Source organism: Brassica rapa, chromosome A07 (assembly GCF_000309985.2).
Source record: "Brassica rapa cultivar Chiifu-401-42 chromosome A07, CAAS_Brap_v3.01, whole genome shotgun sequence".
Lineage (NCBI taxonomy): Eukaryota > Viridiplantae > Streptophyta > Magnoliopsida > Brassicales > Brassicaceae > Brassica > Brassica rapa.
The window spans coordinates 23,394,984-23,412,666 of record NC_024801.2 but is presented as its reverse complement, the minus strand read 5'-3'; the positions used below and the strand labels follow the sequence as shown (position 1 = coordinate 23,412,666).

The window sequence follows — 17,683 nt, the reverse complement described above, 5'->3', positions numbered from 1 at the left end:
AATTTATTTGATATTATAGATTTTTTTTTCATTTACAGATTCTATATCATATAAAAAAAAATGTATGATTTTTGCTTAAAATACATAAGAAAAAGTTTTGCTTTATTTTTTTTTTGATGTACCTTTAAAAATAAAGTTAAAGCATAATTGGTAAAACTAAATAAAAAATTGATGTAGATTTTAACTTTTAAAATTTAAAATTTAATGATTTAAAAATAAATAAAACTAAATTAGGAAGATATCCAACCAATCACCCCGATGTCTCTAGTCAAATTCTTTGCAGTTCCGGTACAAAACAAATCAAGTTTTAAGATTCTCATTAAACATAAATAATAACGAATTACTTTTGTAACAATTCTACATGTCTGCACTCAAAGTTTAAAAAAATCTTAAACAAGTTGTAGATATTTATTTGCTAAGCTTGAGGAAATAACATAGGAAAGAAGAAACACTGTTCATTGAAAAGTCTTACGAATGTGGATGTGAGTTGTGTGGTGGACCTGGTGGTTATTAAATACTATCCTTTTTAAAAGAGGAATCTTCCGGCAAGCAGCGCGAAGTCTGAGAAATAATTATGAAGTAAGTAACCACTCTGCTGCTTCCAGGCAACATGCTCAATCTATGGATTTATAATAAATGACAATTCTGCTTGATTAGAGGTTTTTTTGTTTTTTTTCCCCCAAATTTGTTTTATTTGCCAGAATCACCGCGTTGTGGTTGTTCTTGCTATGGCATCTTGTTCTTCCTCCTCTTCCCGCAGCTGGTCGTACGATGTTTTCCCTAGCTTTAGCGGAGAGGATGTCCGCAAAACATTCCTCAGCCACTTTCTCAGGGAGCTTGAGCGGAATTCGATCGTCGCCTTCAAAGACAACGAGATGGAGAGGAGCCAGTCTATCGCCCCGGAGCTTGTACAAGCCATTAGAGATTCGAGGATCGCAGTGGTTGTGTTCTCCAAAAACTACGCATCTTCAAGCTGGTGTCTAAATGAGTTGCTGGAGATTCTGCAATGCAATGAAGAGTTTGGCCAGCTGGTGATACCGATCTTTTACGGTTTGGATCCTTCTCACCTTAGGAAACAGACAGGAGACTTTGGAGAGGCATTTAAAAAGACTTGCCTAAACCAAACACATGAAGTGGAAGACCAGTGGAAGCAAGCTTTGACCAATGTTGCAAATATCCTCGGATACCATTCTAAAAACTGGTATGTGAATGTGATCTTTTAAAAATAAAATGCTTCTTCTAAAGATGTGATTATTGATATTTATTTTGATGTTCCATGTTTGTTCATCGGCGTTTCTTATCGTTAGTGATAGTGAAGCTGCAATGATTGAAGAAATCTCCAATGATATATTAGGTAAACTTGATGTTACTCCATCGTCTAATGAGTTTGAGGACTTTGTCGGCATCAAAGATCATATCGCAGAGGTGATATTACTGATGAATTTGGAATCCAAGGAAGTGAAGATGGTTGGGATATGGGGTACTTCGGGAATTGGCAAGACTACTATTGCAAGAGCCTTATTTTGTAATATCTCTAATCAGTTCCAGAGAAGTGTTTTCATAGACAGGGCCTTCATATCGAAGAGTGTGGAAGTTTATGGCCGAGCCAATCCAGTTGACTATAACATGAAGCTGCGCTTGAGGATGAACTTCCTATCAGAAATCTTGGAGAGAAAGAACATGAAGATCGGTGCAATGGAAGAAAGGCTAAAGCACCAGAAAGTTCTTATCGTTATCGATGATTTGGATGATCAATACGTGTTAGATGCTTTAGCGGGTCAAACCAAATGGTTTGGGAGTGGGAGTAGAATTATTGTCGTTACAACTGATAAGCAACTCTTAAAAGCCCATGGGATTGATTCTATATACGAGGTTGGTCTCCCATCCGATGAACAAGCTCTAGAGATGTTCTGTCGATCTGCTTTCAGGCAAGACTCTCCACCTGATGGTTTGATGGAGTTTGCTTCCGAAGTTGTGGAATGTGCTGGTAGTCTTCCTTTGGGTCTCGACGTTTTGGGTTCGTCTTTGCGCGGTTTGAACAAGGAGGATTGTTTGAATATGCTGCCTAGGCTTAGAAGAAGTCTAGATGGTAAAATAGAGGAGACACTAAGAGTCGGTTATGATGGGTTACTTGGAGAAGATAAGGCGATATTTCGCCATATTGCATGTCTTTTCAATCATGTAGACGTCAAAGACATCAAGCTGTTTCTTGCTGATAGTGAGTTGGATGTTGATATAGGGTTGAATAACCTAGTTAACAAGTCCCTCATCCAGGTGAGGTGGGGTAAAGTGGAGATGCACCATTTGCTACAAGAAATGGGTAGAAACGTGGTTTGGTTACAGTCCATTAAAAAACCTCAAAAGCGGGAATTTCTAGTGGATTCAAAAGACATATGTGATGTACTCAGTGAAAGCATTGTAAGTTTCTTTTAATCCATAGTCGTTTTATTACTTAGTACATGAGGTTAAGCTTCTGATTTGGTCTATCTCTTATTGATGTTATAATTTTCAGGGTACTTCAAAGCTCTTAGGGATATCATTGAATGTTGATGAGATTGATGAGTTACAAGTACATGAGACTGCCTTCAAAGGGATGCGTAATCTCCATTTTCTAGAAATTTACTCGAACAAAGTTAGGGTTGTAAATGGAGACAAACTGAAGTTACCCAAAAGCTTCGACTGGTTGCCTCCTAAGCTTAAACTACTGTGTTGGTCTGGGTATCCAATGCGATGTATGCCTTCTACGCTTTGTACAGATAGGCTCGTCAAGCTTAAAATGCGGAATAGCAAACTAGAAAGGTTGTGGAAAGGAGTTATGGTAAGTTTTTAGAATAGTAATTAATTCTTACTTCACTTTTTGGATGCCAATATACATGATGTGTAATTTTTACTAATCTATGTGTTCTGTTTTTGGTTGAGTACAGTCTCTTACATGTCTCATTGAGATGGATTTGTGTGGCTCACATGACCTGAAAGAAATCCCAGATCTTACGACGGCCACCAATCTTGAAACACTTAATCTTCAATCTTGTAGGAGTTTGGTAGAACTTCCTTCCTCAATACGAAATCTCAATAAACTGATAAAATTGGACATGCAGTTCTGTAAAAAGCTGAAGACTCTCCCAACTGGCATTAATCTCAAATCTCTCGACCACATCAATCTCAGTTTCTGCTCACAGTTGAGGACTTTTCCCAAAATCTCAACCAACATCTCATATCTCTTTCTTGAGGAAACATCAGTGGTAGAGTTCCCCACTAATTTGCATCTCAAGAATCTTGTTAAGCTTCACATGTCAAAAGTAACGACAAATAAACAATGGAAAATGTTCCAGGTATGTATTTTTATTTCTAAATTCAAAAGCCGTTTGCATATGAGAAATTGCCATTTTTATTAGTTAATAGTTTTTATTCTTTTTAAGATTAGGGTCTGACTGGTGATCATTCGGAAAACAATATTAACAAATAAAAAAAGAATGTACGAAAATAAAATAGCAAGAATGAATAAAAATGGTTGTTCCTTATCAAATTTGATAAAGAATAATTTTGTTCTTTAATTCTCTACATAAAAAAGAATGAAAGAGAATGAGAAGGAATTATTATTCTTTGTGAATGGTGATTTTTTTAGAAACGTTATGGAATGCATTATTCTTTACCGTTCTCTGGTCACCATTCATACCAAATTTATATCAAATTAATTTTGTTAATGGGGGTGTAGTCAAAGTGAAATTTAGAATGAAAATTCATTATTCAAACATATACATATTTTGAAACGTTATTTAAAATGTAATGTTTTAGACGAAAAACAAAATGTTTTAGACGATTAAAAAATCCAATGTTATTGGCTTGTCATTTTTAAATGTATTTAAAATCTTATGTTATTTGAAATATTTGAAATAATGGATTTTATGAGATTTGTTGTATATATATTTTAAGAATCTATGGTAGCAGTAGAAATCTTAAATTTTAAGAAATTCCTAAGAATTCATCTACCAATAACCTTTTATTGAAATATCAAAAGTTAATTAATCTCTTGGTCTTAGGTAGGATTCTGAAATGTTTTAACTAGAATCACAATAACTTTCATAATTCATCCATAATCATCTAAAATCTCATTGAAAAATCAAACCACTTCAAATAATGTCCAATACTATATTGAATATTATTGCAAGATTCATGATTTTGATTAACATTTCTAAATTGTTTACTTGATTCAGCCGCTTACACCCTTCATGCCTATGTTGTCTCCCACTTTGACGGAGTTGTATCTCTTCAACATCCCAAGTTTAGTGGAGCTTCCTTCCTCATTTCGGAATCTCAACAAACTAAGAGATTTGAAGATTAGTAGATGCACGAATCTTGAAACTCTTCCCACAGGCATCAACCTCAAATCTCTCGAGAGCCTCGACTTCACTAAGTGCTCACGGTTGATGACTTTTCCTAATATCTCAACCAACATCTCAGTTCTCAATCTAAGCTATACAGCGATAGAAGAGGTTCCTTGGTGGGTCGAGATCTTCTCTAAGCTCAAAAACCTAAATATGGAATGTTGCAGTAAGTTAGAATATGTACACCCAAACATTTCTAAACTGCCACGTCTTGCTGTCGACTTTTCACACTGTGAGGCACTGAACATAGCTGATTTGAGTAGCCGAACTTCGTCAAGTGAGTTGATAACGGATGCATCTAATAGCGACACAGTTTCCGAGGAGTCTTCCTCAGATAAGTTTATCCCAAAAGTCGGTTTCATAAACTACTTCAAGTTTAATCAAGACGTTCTGTTACAACAACTATCAGTCGGCTTCAAGTCCATGACGTTTCTAGGTGAAGCAGTGCCTTCATATTTCACTCACCATACTACAGAATCTTCTTTGACCATCCCTCTACTTGACACTTCTCTCACGCAAACGTTTTTCAGATTTAAGGTTTGTGCAGTGGTTGTTTTCGACACTATGTCTAAGACTGGTCCCAGTGGATTAAGTATCCGTGTAAAATGTCGGTTCAAAGGCATATGCGGGAACATATTTGATTCCTCAAGTGAGGCACATAGCTTTCATACGCTTGAGAAGGATAGTCGGTTGTTTATATTCGACTGTTGTGTCCCTCTGAACAAAGAGAATGCTCTTGTTTCTCATCACGTGGATATGGGGATTCAGATAAGCGGTTGGCAAGAAGACTCTACATTCAGATTAACAGGATGGGGTATACGCCTCTGTTCTTCGCCTGAGAACGGACTTGCTGATCCAGAATCTCTTCCACATGTTTGTAAAGCCGACGAAGATGAAATGGTTAGTGATGGATGTCATAAGACTGAACTAGGTGAAGAATTTGGAAGCAGCGATGTAGAGATAGAACACAGTGAAAAATGTGGAGGCAGTGATACGGAGATGAAGGGTAGCAACAAAACAGTCCAGGTATGCATTAAGGATGAGACTGAATGTGGAGACAACATTGTGGAGAGAACGGAAAGCAGGAAGGGAATGGGAATGGTAAGTATGTGACAAACTTCATAGAAAAAATATATATGTTATGTAAATGAAAATAAGTGTGACTGTTTCTGTTCTGTAGATTATACTGGGGAGATTACTATTCAAGAAACTGCTGAATCGCTATGCAACCAAACCGCAAGATACATAAGAATATCTATAACTATATAGACAGGGAGAAGCAGTAAGCCAGTGCGGGTAAAGCTTTAACCATGATCTGAACAGTATACTATATTAGAAAAGAAATTCAGGAATGTATTTAATATAGATCACTAAATTTTTTATTTACTTTTGGCAGATTAAATGGCGATAAAATGAGTAGTTTTCCGGTTGTTATATAAGAACAGGATTGAAGGCGGACATGCAGAAACGCTTCACTATCGCTCAGCTGGAGATATGTTGTCAGGTTTCATAACGATCTTATTTTGGTTCTCATCAGTTATGAGCGGAGGAGAAGAACAATTACAATAGATTTTGCAACCGGACCATAGAGTTGATTCAATTGGTGATTTCATAAGCTGCCTTTGTTTTTTTATGTCTTGATAGTTTTTGTTTACAAAGTCGCTGGATTATTTACTACTACCCTAGCTAGATAACTTGAGAGTTATTTTTTGATGTGCAAATGTGTTGGCCAAGTTATTCTATTCTATTCTATCAAACTTTTCTCTGCTCTATCAAATTTATACACGTCCTTGTTTAATTAAGCATTTATCAAGTCTATGCTGGTTACATTAATCCAAACGGTTACATTGTTTCATTAACATAGTTTGATAAAATGTTATTTATCTTCCTTACTCGTTATTTATTTATTTAGTTAATTATAAAATCTCTTTTAGCAACTTGGATAAGGAACACCACAAGCAGATACGACTTTGCGAGAGTTCGGAGAGCTAACGTACTGAGCAAACGCAGGGTTCTTAGAAAACCCACATAAGCATGGCTGCTGCTCCTTCAGCTTTGCACAACAATCACCCGAGGGTTGGCCTCCTCCTGTAATTGCTGCCAGGCAAGGCTGAAGCTGCTTAGCGTCACATGCCGCTCCGAGTGCCACTTTAGTTGGAGCCGCAAATGATGGCGAAAGAATGACGAAAACCATGAGTGTCAATGCCAACATCTTCATCATGTCTATTTAGTTAGCTTTTATAATAAATTGTTTGGATTTTGACTGTGCTTTATATATTTTCTAAGGAACATTTGAGGTCTTGTTTTGGTATTTATTGGGTATATGGGGGTTCACACTGATTTGCATAATGCAAAATGCATGTGCTGCTGTATCATTAAATAACGTGAACGTAACTGGTCTTCATGCGAAAGGAACCTAAAACTGAAGGTCGAAAACAAGCAATAGTTGTTCAATTTCATGCGATTTGGGTTTACTAAGTAAGATCAAAATACCTTGTTGGCTTGCCACTGACGTGTAACAGGGTATACGAAACTTCCTAAAGAGGGAAAACTCAAGTTTATGTGAATGTGCGGATGATAGAGAGAAAGTTGATTTAGTCCAATTTACTATGATTTGACTTTTTTATACATCTGATTCTGACCGAAATATGAGATGGTTTTATGTGGATAGAGTTTGGAAGAAAATGATATTTTTTACGATAAAGCATGGTTCTGCAGCATATGAAGCTCCATCAACAACATTATGGAGGTCATTAAAATCTGAAATAGCTTATCAATATCCAGAATGTGAAGTTTTAATTTGTCGATGGAATGCATGAATATCTTACAGTTTTTATAGGTTGCGTTTGGAATCGACTGTTTTCAATATGAGAAAATGGTGTTTACACCAACATAATTAAAGTTTTTACTTTTCAATTGGATAAATTTCAACCATATAAAGAGTTTTTTTGGTATGATGTGCTCAAATTTCTCATTTTCTTATAGTCTATATTGATGTTACTCCACCTATTTGGTTTTCTAAATTAGTGTCAATTCAAATATGTTTTAAATTTACTTTTGGGGATTTTTCATATGTCATATATGTCTATGCTACTTGTGGTATCCTTGGCCTCAGATCAGTGTCCAGAAGAAACAAACTTTCATAAATTCTCCCTAAATTTTTCCAGTAAGAACAAAAAGAAAATGATAAGAAAACAGAGTGGATGTGAGCCAATCATCATCATCTCCATCTCTTCTGTTTATCCTCTGCTACACATAACAACAATCTCTCTCTTCCTCCAACATCTCGCTCTCCTGTAAGTTCCTCCTTCAAACATTCCCTTTTTTTTTTTATCATTTTCGCTTTTTGAACTCAAAGTTTACATTTTTTCTGGAGATTTTCTCTTCCAATTTGAGATTCTGGCTGAAGTCTTGTATGTTTGAGTAGAAACCCAGGAGGAACAGATCAATGGCAGAAGGTGGAGGAAGAAGAATAGGATCAGTGAAAGCCGCCATTAACATGTACGGACAAAGAGCTACTCGAACCGTCTCTCCTCAGTTAGATTTGCCAGAAGCTAAGGTGAGGCCGCCAAAGATCAATTCTTTACATCTTTTGGTTGCTAAAGTTTCGATCTTGATGAGTTTTTTTTCTTTGTTCGCTGTTTTGTTTAACAGTCTGTTGCAGAGGACTTGCACAAGTCAGGGAGAGAGCTTGGCATGTACAGAGAGAGCAGAAAGGCTTCTGACTCTGCAAAGGCCAAAGCCGAAGCTGAACTAAACAAGGCCAAGAAGACAGCGCAGGAGCTGACTTTACTCATAGAGCAGTCAAATCTCCGGTCAAAGTCTGTGAAGAAGTTAAAGACCGATGGAAACGGTACCTACGCTCAGATCATTCGAGAGTTAGAGGATGTGAAGCAAGAACTGAGCAAGCTTAAGCTCGACGCAGCCTATGTTTTAAAAGAGAAGGTTGCGGCGGAGAAGGAAGTAATGGAGTTAAGGGTTAAGACTGAAGAGAATTTGAACTTGGTTGAGAGTCTTAAGCTTGAGGTCGATGCTGCGAATGAAGAGCATGTTTTGGTTGAGTTGGCGAAGATGGAGGCTTTGAAGGAATGCAAAGAGGTGGAAGAGGAGAGAGAGAGGGAAAGGAAGGAAGCGTTTGAGGAATTGGAGAAGAGGAAGAAGAGGACGAAGGAGATGAAGAAAGAGATCAAAAGATCAAAGGAGTATGAGAATGTGTTGTCAGAGACTTTGGCGGATATAGAGACGTTGGAAACGCAGTTAAGTCTTGTTAAGGACATGGAGAGGAAGGCTCCCAAGAACCAAAGAGGGAAGAAGGACGTTTTGACGGTTTTGAGAGAAGTTACTGAAGAGACGGAAGCTAAGAAGGAGGAGCTCGCTTCTGTTAAGGCGGAGGTTCTTTATCTCGGCGGTATAATGGATGCGTTGGGTAAAGAGCTTGTGGAAGTTAAACAAGAAGCGGCTCGGTTTGATAAGATTATAGAAAAAGATGATGCAATGATTGAAAGACTCAATACAAAGCTGCTTATGGCGAAAGGTAGATTAGAAGCAGTGTCTGCAGATGAGGAAAGAATCAGCTCTCTTGCTGATAATTTAATCTGCTCTTTAGAGAAGCTAAAGAACGATAAAGAAGCTGCGAAGAAGGAAGAGGTTGAACTCAAAGAAGAGGCAAGAATCATCAAGAAAACCGAAAATGGATTCGGTGGGAAAGAGAAGGAGTTGCTATCTAAGCTAGAAGAGCTGGAGATGGCAAAACAATCAGAGGGTTTAGCATTAAAGAAGCTTGAATCAATGGTAGAGAGAACAATGGAAACTAGAGAAATGGATTCTCAGAGTAGCTCAACCATCACAATCTCGAGATTCGAGTACGAGTATCTTAGTGGACAAGCGCGTCACGCTGAAGAAACCGCAGAGAAGAAAGTGGAAGCAGCAATGGCGTGGGTGGAAGCGCTGAAGGCGAGCACTAAGGAGATTGTGATGAAGACGGAGACTCTAGAGAGGGAGAGTGGGAAGACAATGGTGGAAGAGGAGAGGGCGTCGTTTAGGATGCTGAGGTCGCTGTCGATAAAGAGACTGGTGCAGAACGAGATTGAGAAGTTCAAGGAGGAGTCAGCAGAAGACAAAAGCAGCAGTTTGGTGGTCTCTTCTCCTAAACCGGTGAGAAGGTCGGTGAGGCTTAGTGGGAAGTTTACTCCGGTTCAGGGAGGGAAGACAAGGAGATACTCTTCGGGGAACAGAGGGACTCCGAGTTACTTTGTAATCAAGAAGAAGAAGAAGAAGGTTCCGAACTTGGTTAAGTTTTTTAGCAGGAAGAGAGATAAGTCATCTTTAGAAGAATGAGAAGTTTAGTTGTCTTGTTGTAGTGACTACTGAAAGTGTTTTTGCTTGCGTTTTACGTTTCACATTGTTGTTAACTTGTTATTGGTTTATTTGTTTGTATCTTTGTTATGTTTGTGTATACTTAGGTGTATGACAATGATACAATATTGTACTCTATTAAAGTGTTAGTAATTTAATCAGTTTTTTTGTATTTTGGGCTTTGAAAAATAGATTTTATTTTAGGTAAATTTCGTTTTGTTTTTTTTTTTAATTTTAAAACATAAATCCTATTCGAAATCAAACTTCAATTTAGTTCGGTTTGGATTTGAAAATCGCTAAGGTTTAGATTTGAACTAAAACTAACAAAACTAAATAGCTTTATTTAAAATATAATTTTTTGTATATTTAAATATTTTTTCAATATACTTAACTAGTTATTTCTTTCTTTATAGAATCTCAGTTCATGTTATAGTTGGAGTTTACTCTGAATTAGACAACTCTTGTTTGATTGAATTGTTACTTATTTCCATGTGTTAAAAAGACAACCCTAGGAGAAATGTTTGGTCATGACTTGTGAAAAACACTTCAAGTATGTTTTGCCAAAAAAAAAAAAGTATGTTTTCCCCAAAAAAGTATCTTTTTCCCAAAAAAAAAAGTATGTTTCTCCAAAAAAAGGTATGTTTTCCATGTAATTTTATTGTGTTTTCCATGTTGTGTGTTAACTATAATACTTCCAGAAAACTAGCCAGATTGCTTCAGACTCCAAATAAAATAAATAAAAATCTAAAAACGTATATGAAAAAAAGATCGTACCGACTTAAAATTAAATTGACCGCCACAATAATTTTTCTGGTGGAGATTTGACTTTATGATTTGGAAGCTAATAAGCGTCAATACATCTCCCCACCACTAAACAACTAGAAACTAGAAAGCTGTTCCTCATTACATTACGTGCTCCCATACTGTTCCAATCATCGCCTCAATCCCCGCTAGTTTATTCAAATACTGTTCAAAAATACCATATTCTGTAGAAAAGTATGCGGTTATATTGTATTTTTGCTGGTAACTTTCTTCAACAACAACAAAAAAACAAAAATCTTTAAATGTTAGAGATGAAAATGAATTACAACTGTTGACTTGGAAAAACTAGGCCAGTCCAGCGTACAGCAACTCTATATACTTTCTTCGTTTTAGGAGCCAAGCTTTACCTAATTCAGAATAGTTTCTCTTTAGAGATGGCTCAATTATTTCTCATTCTCTGCTTTTTGCTAACTCTTTTCATTTCCATGGCTACGTCTCTAAACGATCAAGGCCTTGCTCTTCTTTCCTTTAAGCAAGCCTTACTAAACCAGAAAGACTACTCTGTCTTAACCACTTGGAACTCCTCAGATTCAAACCCTTGTTTTTGGCTAGGCATTACATGTAATAAAGATCTGAGAGTTGTCTCAATTCGTCTTCCCAATAAAAACCTTTCCGGTTCTCTTCATCCTTCTATTGGAACCCTCTTGTCCCTTCGACACATTAATCTCAAAAACAATAAGTTCCAAGGAAAGTTACCTGCTGAGCTCTTTGCACCAGAAGAGCTTCAAAGCTTGGTGCTTTCCGGAAATTCGTTTTCCGGGTTTGTTCCAGAAGAGTTAGGGAGGCTGAAGAGTCTGATCACTTTGGATCTTTCAAAGAATTCTTTCAACGGTTCAATACCTTTGTCGCTTCTTCAATGCAAGAAGCTGAAGACGCTTGTTCTAAGCAACAACAACTTCTCTGGAGATCTTCCAACCCGGTTCGGTTCTAGTTTGGTTCAGCTCCGGACGCTAAATCTTTCTTTCAATCGGTTAAGAGGAACAATTCCAGAAGATATAAGTAATCTGAAGAACCTGAAAGGTACTCTTGATCTTTCTCACAACTCCTTGTCAGGTATGATTCCAACAAGCCTTGGAGATCTCCCGGAGGTTCTCTATGTTGATCTTTCTTACAATAATCTCAGTGGTCCGATACCACAATCTAACGTCCTGTTGAACGCCGGTCCAAATGCTTTCCAAGGAAACCCTCTGCTCTGTGGAATACCCACAAAGGTTTCTTGCGAAACAAGAAACACACAAATAATCCCTTCTCAACTATATACACAAAAAGCCAACCATCATTCTAGATTTTGCACCATCCTTACAGCCACCGGATGCACAGTAGCTGGAATCATCTTTCTTGTTTCATTATTCATCTACCATCTCCGAAAAGCATCCGCGGCTCGTGCAGACAAAGATCAAAACAACCGAACAAGTCATTCAGAGAAGAAGACAATGCAAGAGTTTCTCTGTTTCAAAGGAAACTCAGCATCCGAGGCGCTAGATGAGATCAAAACTCAACAGGTTTTCATGCCAATGGACCCGGAGATTCAGTTTGACCTAGACCAGCTTCTGAAAGCGTCTGCTTTTCTGCTAGGAAAGAGCAGGATAGGGCTTGTCTACAAAGTTGTTCTTGAAAACGGGCTAATGTTAGCCGTTAGAAGATTGGAGGATAAAGGTTGGCTAAGGCTCAAAGAGTTTCTGGCTGATGTCGAAGCAATGGCTAAAATCAAGCATCCGAATGTCTTGAATCTACAAGCTTGTTGCTGGTCTCCTGAAGAGAAACTCCTAATCTATGATTACATACCAAATGGCGACCTTGGCTCTGCTATTCAAGGTAAGTTCTAATCAAATCGTGTAAATTCTTTAATATTGAAGGTCTTATTTGATCATTTTTATAGCAATGTTCTAAAAATCAGTGTAGGTGGGACTAAACGTCCGCCTAGGCTGCACATAGAGCTTATCGAAAACGATTTTCTAAAAATTCGATTTATACAATTCAAACCACTTTAAACCATTTAAATTGGTTAAATTAGTTTATATCGATCTAAGTAGTTTACATATGTTAAATTAAGCAACAATATCCGTGAAAACTCACAAATTTGTCTAGTTTATTTTCTTGTATAACTTTTATAGTTCATCAAAATAATTTTATAAGTAAATCCAAAAAACTAAACTTTTAATGTAATTATAAAAAGTATTTTAAAAAATCAGTTATTTATTAACGAATAGGCTCTCTGAATAATCCGCATAGTTGCTATTTCTTTAGAAGCGCCTAGCTACGGTCTAGTGATTTTTTTGAACATTGTTTGATAGTTAAGAACTTTAGGATCAAGTCTAATTCATACAAGTTATTTAACAGGTAGACCAGGTAGCTTGTCATGCAAGCAACTTTCTTGGCCGGTTCGGTTAAGAATATTGAGAGGAATCGCAAAAGGATTGACGTACATTCATGAGTTCAGCGCCAAGAGATACGTCCATGGAAACATAAACTCCAGCAACATACTTCTCGGACCGAATCTTGAACCGAAAATTTCAGGTTTCGGTTTGGGGCGCATTGTCGACATGCCTTCTTCAGACATTAGATCGGATCAGATCTCTCCGATGGAGTCGCGCTCACCAAGCGTCTCAAGAGAAGCATATTACCAAGCTCCTGAAGCTTCCAAGATGACTAAACCGTCTCAGAAATGGGACGTGTATTCATTCGGTTTAGTGGTACTCGAAATGGTAACCGGGAAATTTCCGGTTATGCAGATGAGTAGTTCAGAGACCGATTTGGTTATGTGGGTTGAAGCAGCTGCTGAGAGAAATAAACCGATTTGGTATGTTCTTGACCCGGTTTTAGCTAGAGATAGAGACATGGAAGACAGTATGGTTCAAGTGGTCAAAATCGGATTAGATTGTGTAAAGAAGAGTCCAGATAAAAGACCAATCATGAGAAATGTCTTTGAGAGCTTCGAGAAACTGGCATCTTCAATTTGAAATTACTGTGTTTCGTTTTTTTTTTGTTCAACAGAATAACTAATTTATCATGCATGATATATTTGATGTAACTATCGTCATTATGTTTATGTGTATCTTTCATGAGTTTGATATTACGGTGAGGTAATAAGTAGCTTCAGCCTTTTAATACCATTTTAGTAGTCATTGCATAATGCTTGTAACACTACCCTACAGTCCCACAAAACTCCTATGAGTCTATGACTTTTAAACCATCACACTCTCACAAAAGATTAGCCATTCTGGGATCTAGAAGCAGTTTTCCAAAGCTACTCTCAGCTTCTGGCACTGCTAACTCGTTGAAAACAATCTAGCAGACAAGGCTTAATGATTCCATTAATGAAGATTACATACACGAACTTAAACCGGAACTGAGATACATAAACCGAAAGACATGGTTAAACCAAAATAAAGAAGACAACACCGACGAGTACTTTGACTGAAAAATTAATAATTAACAACGATTTCTTTAATAATCAATTGAAAAAAATCCTTTACCAGACCCGGACTTTGAACCGGAGCTTTTCTCATAGGTCAAATAATCTCCAATGTCATCGAAATTGATTCCGCCGCCAACTCCAAATCCGTACCCAAACCCCAACCCGATACCGCAACCCATTCCGATTCCAAACACCACATTGCTATGGTTCAGCCCTTCAGAAGCGTCTAACCCGAGCCCGCCGGTTAGACCGATACCGAGCCCAGCTCCGCAGCCTAAACCGACACCAACTCCTGGACCGCCGGTTATGTCCTTGATTTTCTCGAGGTATCCACGGACGAATCTTATAACCGGAAACTCGGATTTCCCGGTTTTGACGACTGGTGATCGACTCCAGAGCTTATCTGACTTCATGGTTTTGTCGTGATTAAGAGTTTATTACATGTTTTGGGTTTAACGAGAAAAATAAGTATACATATGTACAAATGGGCTTAAACCTTATATGAATGGCCCATTTATGTCTTCTTTTATCATTGACCTATATTTTGATTAACTAATCGATTATTCATGTAATTCGCGATACAGCGACAGAAGTATACGTGATAATTACTGAGAATCGACTATATAATATTTAAGGAAAACAAAGGGTAAGAAAGTAAATTCGGTTGGGTTGTTGGGTTTGAAGGAAGGGAACATTTTCTAGTTAGTTAGCCACAACGATAGATTTCGATTGAAGTATGTGCACAAGGAAGAAGAGGGACCATATAGTTAGTTAAAGCTGTGTTCTCGAAGCAAACTCTCACTTGTCTTCCTTACCTTACTACTGTCGTTTGCAGCCTGAAAGTTAAACAATGACATCTAATTTTTATTATTTCATCATCAGTTAATTAATTATTCTTATTCATGATCGAGCCAACCAAACTTTAAAATAGAATTCTCGATTAATTTTTCTTTTCTTATTTTCTACAAGCCATCACTACTTTTTGTATCCTCCAAATTACAATTCCTTAAGTGACAAGCAAAACTTCCCCCGTAACAAACATTTTTGTTTCCATCTAAATTTTCAAATTACGTTTTGTTAGTCTTTTTGACGTCGAATATTCATCATATTTTCCAGAAATTTTGCCAAATGAGAAGATTGATAATTTTGAGTACAATTTTAAGTAAGTTGTAATTACACAAGTTGCTAATTAGTAATTCATAAAACGGTACAAGTGGGTTAACATTTTATAGTGAATATTTGTCACAATCCCATTCCCACGCTTAAAATCATACACCAAACCGAATATACTAATCATTTTTCTCAGTGTATTTTTTAGTTTTGTAGTAAATATGCAATTTCAAAACACTAGTTTTGTAGTTGAAGCTATCTACATTTTTTCCTTAAAATAAAATAAATAAATGATAATATTCTGTTAAAGACCTCTAACGGTTCTGAAGTAGGCGGGAAAAGCGAAGTAGGTAGAGTACTCTTCTGTGCTTTACTTAATCACAGGGAAGCGATTCGCTAACCAATTAAATACACCCAGATCCATAAACCGACTCACTCTAAGGTCTAGATTGTGTATAGGAACAAGCTTCTGGTGGTCTCTCCCGCATGTGATTGTAACTCTTCTTCTCCCTCACCTATCTCTTGGTTCGGTATTTGACAGTGTATAAATACTCATTTACAGAGCATTGTTCATCTTTCTTTCACCGCCTCTTTCTCTTTTGCCTTCTCCACACTTCAACGATACTCAGGTACTCTCTCTCCTCCTTCCCTCTCTCTAGGTTTTGCTCGTTGTGTACCTGTATCGTCTTCTCCGATTAAACCATTGTGAACAAATCTTCTTCAGGAAGCTTTTAACAGAATCGAAAAATGGAGAAAGTGGCGTCCGCCGTAACGGATCTGGCGTGCGTGACGGCGCTAAACTCGCCGCCGCCTCCGCTATCACCTCAATCTGACAAAAGCGTCACCAAACAGCACCAGGAAGATTTCGCCGCGAGCTTCGCCTCGCTCTACAACTCGATCTTCTCGCCGGAATCTCAGTTTCCCGACTCGCTCTCCCTCTCTCCGTCTCCTCCGTACTCCTCCTCCTCTCCTCCCTTTCGCGTCGACATCGCCACCGAGCACCGCCTCCGCCAAGCGAGTCTCATCCTCGAGTACGACGAGCTCAACGAGAACTACGAGGTTTGCCTCTCCCGCCTCCAGTCCCTGATGACGGAGCTCGACTCGCTCCGCCGCGAGAACGACGCGCTTCGCCAGGAGAACGTCGATCTCCTCAAGCTCATCCACATCTCCACTTCGTCGTCTTCCTCCTCCGTCTCTCCGCCGCACGTCCGTAACCGCCAACAGATCTCCGATTTCCGTAGCCAAGCGAGGAGGAGAAGCGATCCGGAGAGAAACTCGTTGCCTAAGAGCATCTCCGTCCGCTCGCCGGGATATCTCAAGATGATGAGCCATGGATATGGCGGTGCGAGTCGTCAAACGAGTCAACTCGGTTCCGACTCGGTAATCCTCACTCATTATTATTTTAATTAACTTTCTTTTTAATTTTAATTAATAAAATGTGGATAAATCTGTGAAGGTAACTCAGAAGGTGTGTGTGCCGACGAAAGGAGAGAGAGATGCGTTGGAGCTTGAGGTGTACCGTCAAGGGATGACGAAGACGGAGCTCTGCAACAAGTGGCAACAGACCGGAGCTTGTCCTTACGGAGATAACTGCCAATTCGCTCACGGAATCGACGAGCTCCGTCCGGTGATAAGGCACCCGCGCTACAAAACGGAAGTCTGCCGTATGATCGTCACCGGATCCACGTGCCCTTACGGCCACCGTTGCCACTTCCGTCACTCACTCACCGATCAAGAGAGGATGCTTCTCACTCACTGATCTGGGAAGAGCAAAGGTTATACATAATAAAAAGGGGTAATAATAATTTGTACAGATTTGATACCTATATAAATATCGTAATTTTTTTTCTGGGTAATTGAATGGTAGAAAGGGAACGATGTTAAATAAATGTTGATACGGTTAAAGGAATATAATTACGGATGGAGATGATTAAAGTTTTTAACTTTGTGTCTAAAGTATGCAACTTTCTTACAAGTGACTGATTCAATCTTCTGTGTTCTGTTTGATTTGATTTTAGGGCGTTTTGGTTTCTTGACTTGTTGATAGTTATGAGTCTAGTGTAAAAGTAGACATTGTGAACTATTTGTGTTGGGATTAGACCACTGGTTTTGATTTCTCATGTTAAGACTATGTTCGTTTCACAAGAAACCAGTGGTGTAGTTTTTGTTGATCTACTGAACATGAGAAAGGATTAACTTGGTCTGTTGTGAAACGAACATAGTCTTAAGTCATATGATGATATGCATCTTTGAGTTTAGATGTGCATCTTTGAGTTTATCTGCAACTACTTCCTTAAGTTTCAACTTACACGAATGATGAAGTTTGTAGAATATCTTGTCATGCCTCACTTAGCTTACTTTTTATCTTACATAGTGAACTCACACTGAGAATGCAGTAACTGTGTTGGATGATACCTTTCTTATGTGTTGAGTTGCTCTGTTTAGGGTCTACAACAGAACGCTGTAGCTCAGCTAGTTGTACTGAGAACCTTTATGTGTAGATGCATTCTGTGAACTGAAGAGTTAAATTTCCTATTATAGTAATCACTTCTAGTTATCATGCTCTTCTACTAGATGATGTGTGGCCTTCACG

General features: G+C 38.1%; 6 protein-coding genes across 7 annotated transcripts; 4 read left to right on the top strand and 2 right to left on the bottom strand.

Annotated features, from left to right (window-relative positions):
• The first annotated feature begins 187 nt into the window (after window positions 1-187).
• On the top strand, window positions 188-6,145 carry LOC103831137 (disease resistance protein RPS6). The gene is made up of 8 exons (XM_009106991.3): window positions 188-579; window positions 702-1,201; window positions 1,308-2,418; window positions 2,513-2,818; window positions 2,925-3,332; window positions 4,215-5,486; window positions 5,566-5,681; window positions 5,782-6,145. Exons 2-7 carry the CDS (start codon window positions 729-731, stop codon window positions 5,632-5,634), a joined length of 3,639 nt encoding a protein of 1,212 aa, XP_009105239.1. The 5' UTR covers window positions 188-579; window positions 702-728; the 3' UTR covers window positions 5,635-5,681; window positions 5,782-6,145.
• Window positions 6,091-6,685, bottom strand: LOC103831136 (non-specific lipid-transfer protein 2). The gene has a single exon (XM_009106988.3). The coding sequence runs from the start codon at window positions 6,604-6,606 to the stop codon at window positions 6,316-6,318; it is 291 nt and encodes a 96-aa protein (XP_009105236.2). The 5' UTR covers window positions 6,607-6,685; the 3' UTR covers window positions 6,091-6,315.
• A 723-nt stretch (window positions 6,686-7,408) lies between these two features.
• LOC103831135 (protein PLASTID MOVEMENT IMPAIRED 2) lies at window positions 7,409-9,909 on the top strand. The gene is made up of 3 exons (XM_009106987.3): window positions 7,409-7,681; window positions 7,813-7,944; window positions 8,040-9,909. The coding sequence occupies exons 2-3, from the start codon at window positions 7,834-7,836 to the stop codon at window positions 9,720-9,722; spliced, it is 1,794 nt and encodes a 597-aa protein (XP_009105235.1). The 5' UTR covers window positions 7,409-7,681; window positions 7,813-7,833; the 3' UTR covers window positions 9,723-9,909.
• Window positions 9,910-10,146: 237 nt separating this feature from the next.
• On the top strand, window positions 10,147-13,625 carry LOC103831133 (probable inactive leucine-rich repeat receptor-like protein kinase At1g66830). Its single transcript, XM_009106986.3, has 2 exons — window positions 10,147-12,377; window positions 12,903-13,625. Exons 1-2 carry the CDS (start codon window positions 10,937-10,939, stop codon window positions 13,520-13,522), a joined length of 2,061 nt encoding a protein of 686 aa, XP_009105234.1. The 5' UTR covers window positions 10,147-10,936; the 3' UTR covers window positions 13,523-13,625.
• A 226-nt stretch (window positions 13,626-13,851) lies between these two features.
• LOC103831132 (keratin-associated protein 6-2) lies at window positions 13,852-14,441 on the bottom strand. The gene has a single exon (XM_009106985.3). The coding sequence runs from the start codon at window positions 14,391-14,393 to the stop codon at window positions 14,010-14,012; it is 384 nt and encodes a 127-aa protein (XP_009105233.1). The 5' UTR covers window positions 14,394-14,441; the 3' UTR covers window positions 13,852-14,009.
• A 993-nt stretch (window positions 14,442-15,434) lies between these two features.
• LOC103831131 (zinc finger CCCH domain-containing protein 14) lies at window positions 15,435-17,042 on the top strand. Of its 2 annotated transcripts, XM_009106984.3 has the most exons (4): window positions 15,435-15,584; window positions 15,653-15,719; window positions 15,815-16,470; window positions 16,547-17,042. In XM_009106984.3, the coding sequence occupies exons 3-4, from the start codon at window positions 15,838-15,840 to the stop codon at window positions 16,847-16,849; spliced, it is 936 nt and encodes a 311-aa protein (XP_009105232.1). In that variant the 5' UTR covers window positions 15,435-15,584; window positions 15,653-15,719; window positions 15,815-15,837; the 3' UTR covers window positions 16,850-17,042. The 2 variants fall into 2 exon arrangements, with proteins under 2 accessions (XP_009105232.1, XP_033131749.1); XM_033275858.1 differs by having other exon boundaries at window positions 15,492-15,719; window positions 16,556-17,042.
• Window positions 17,043-17,683: the final 641 nt, after the last annotated feature.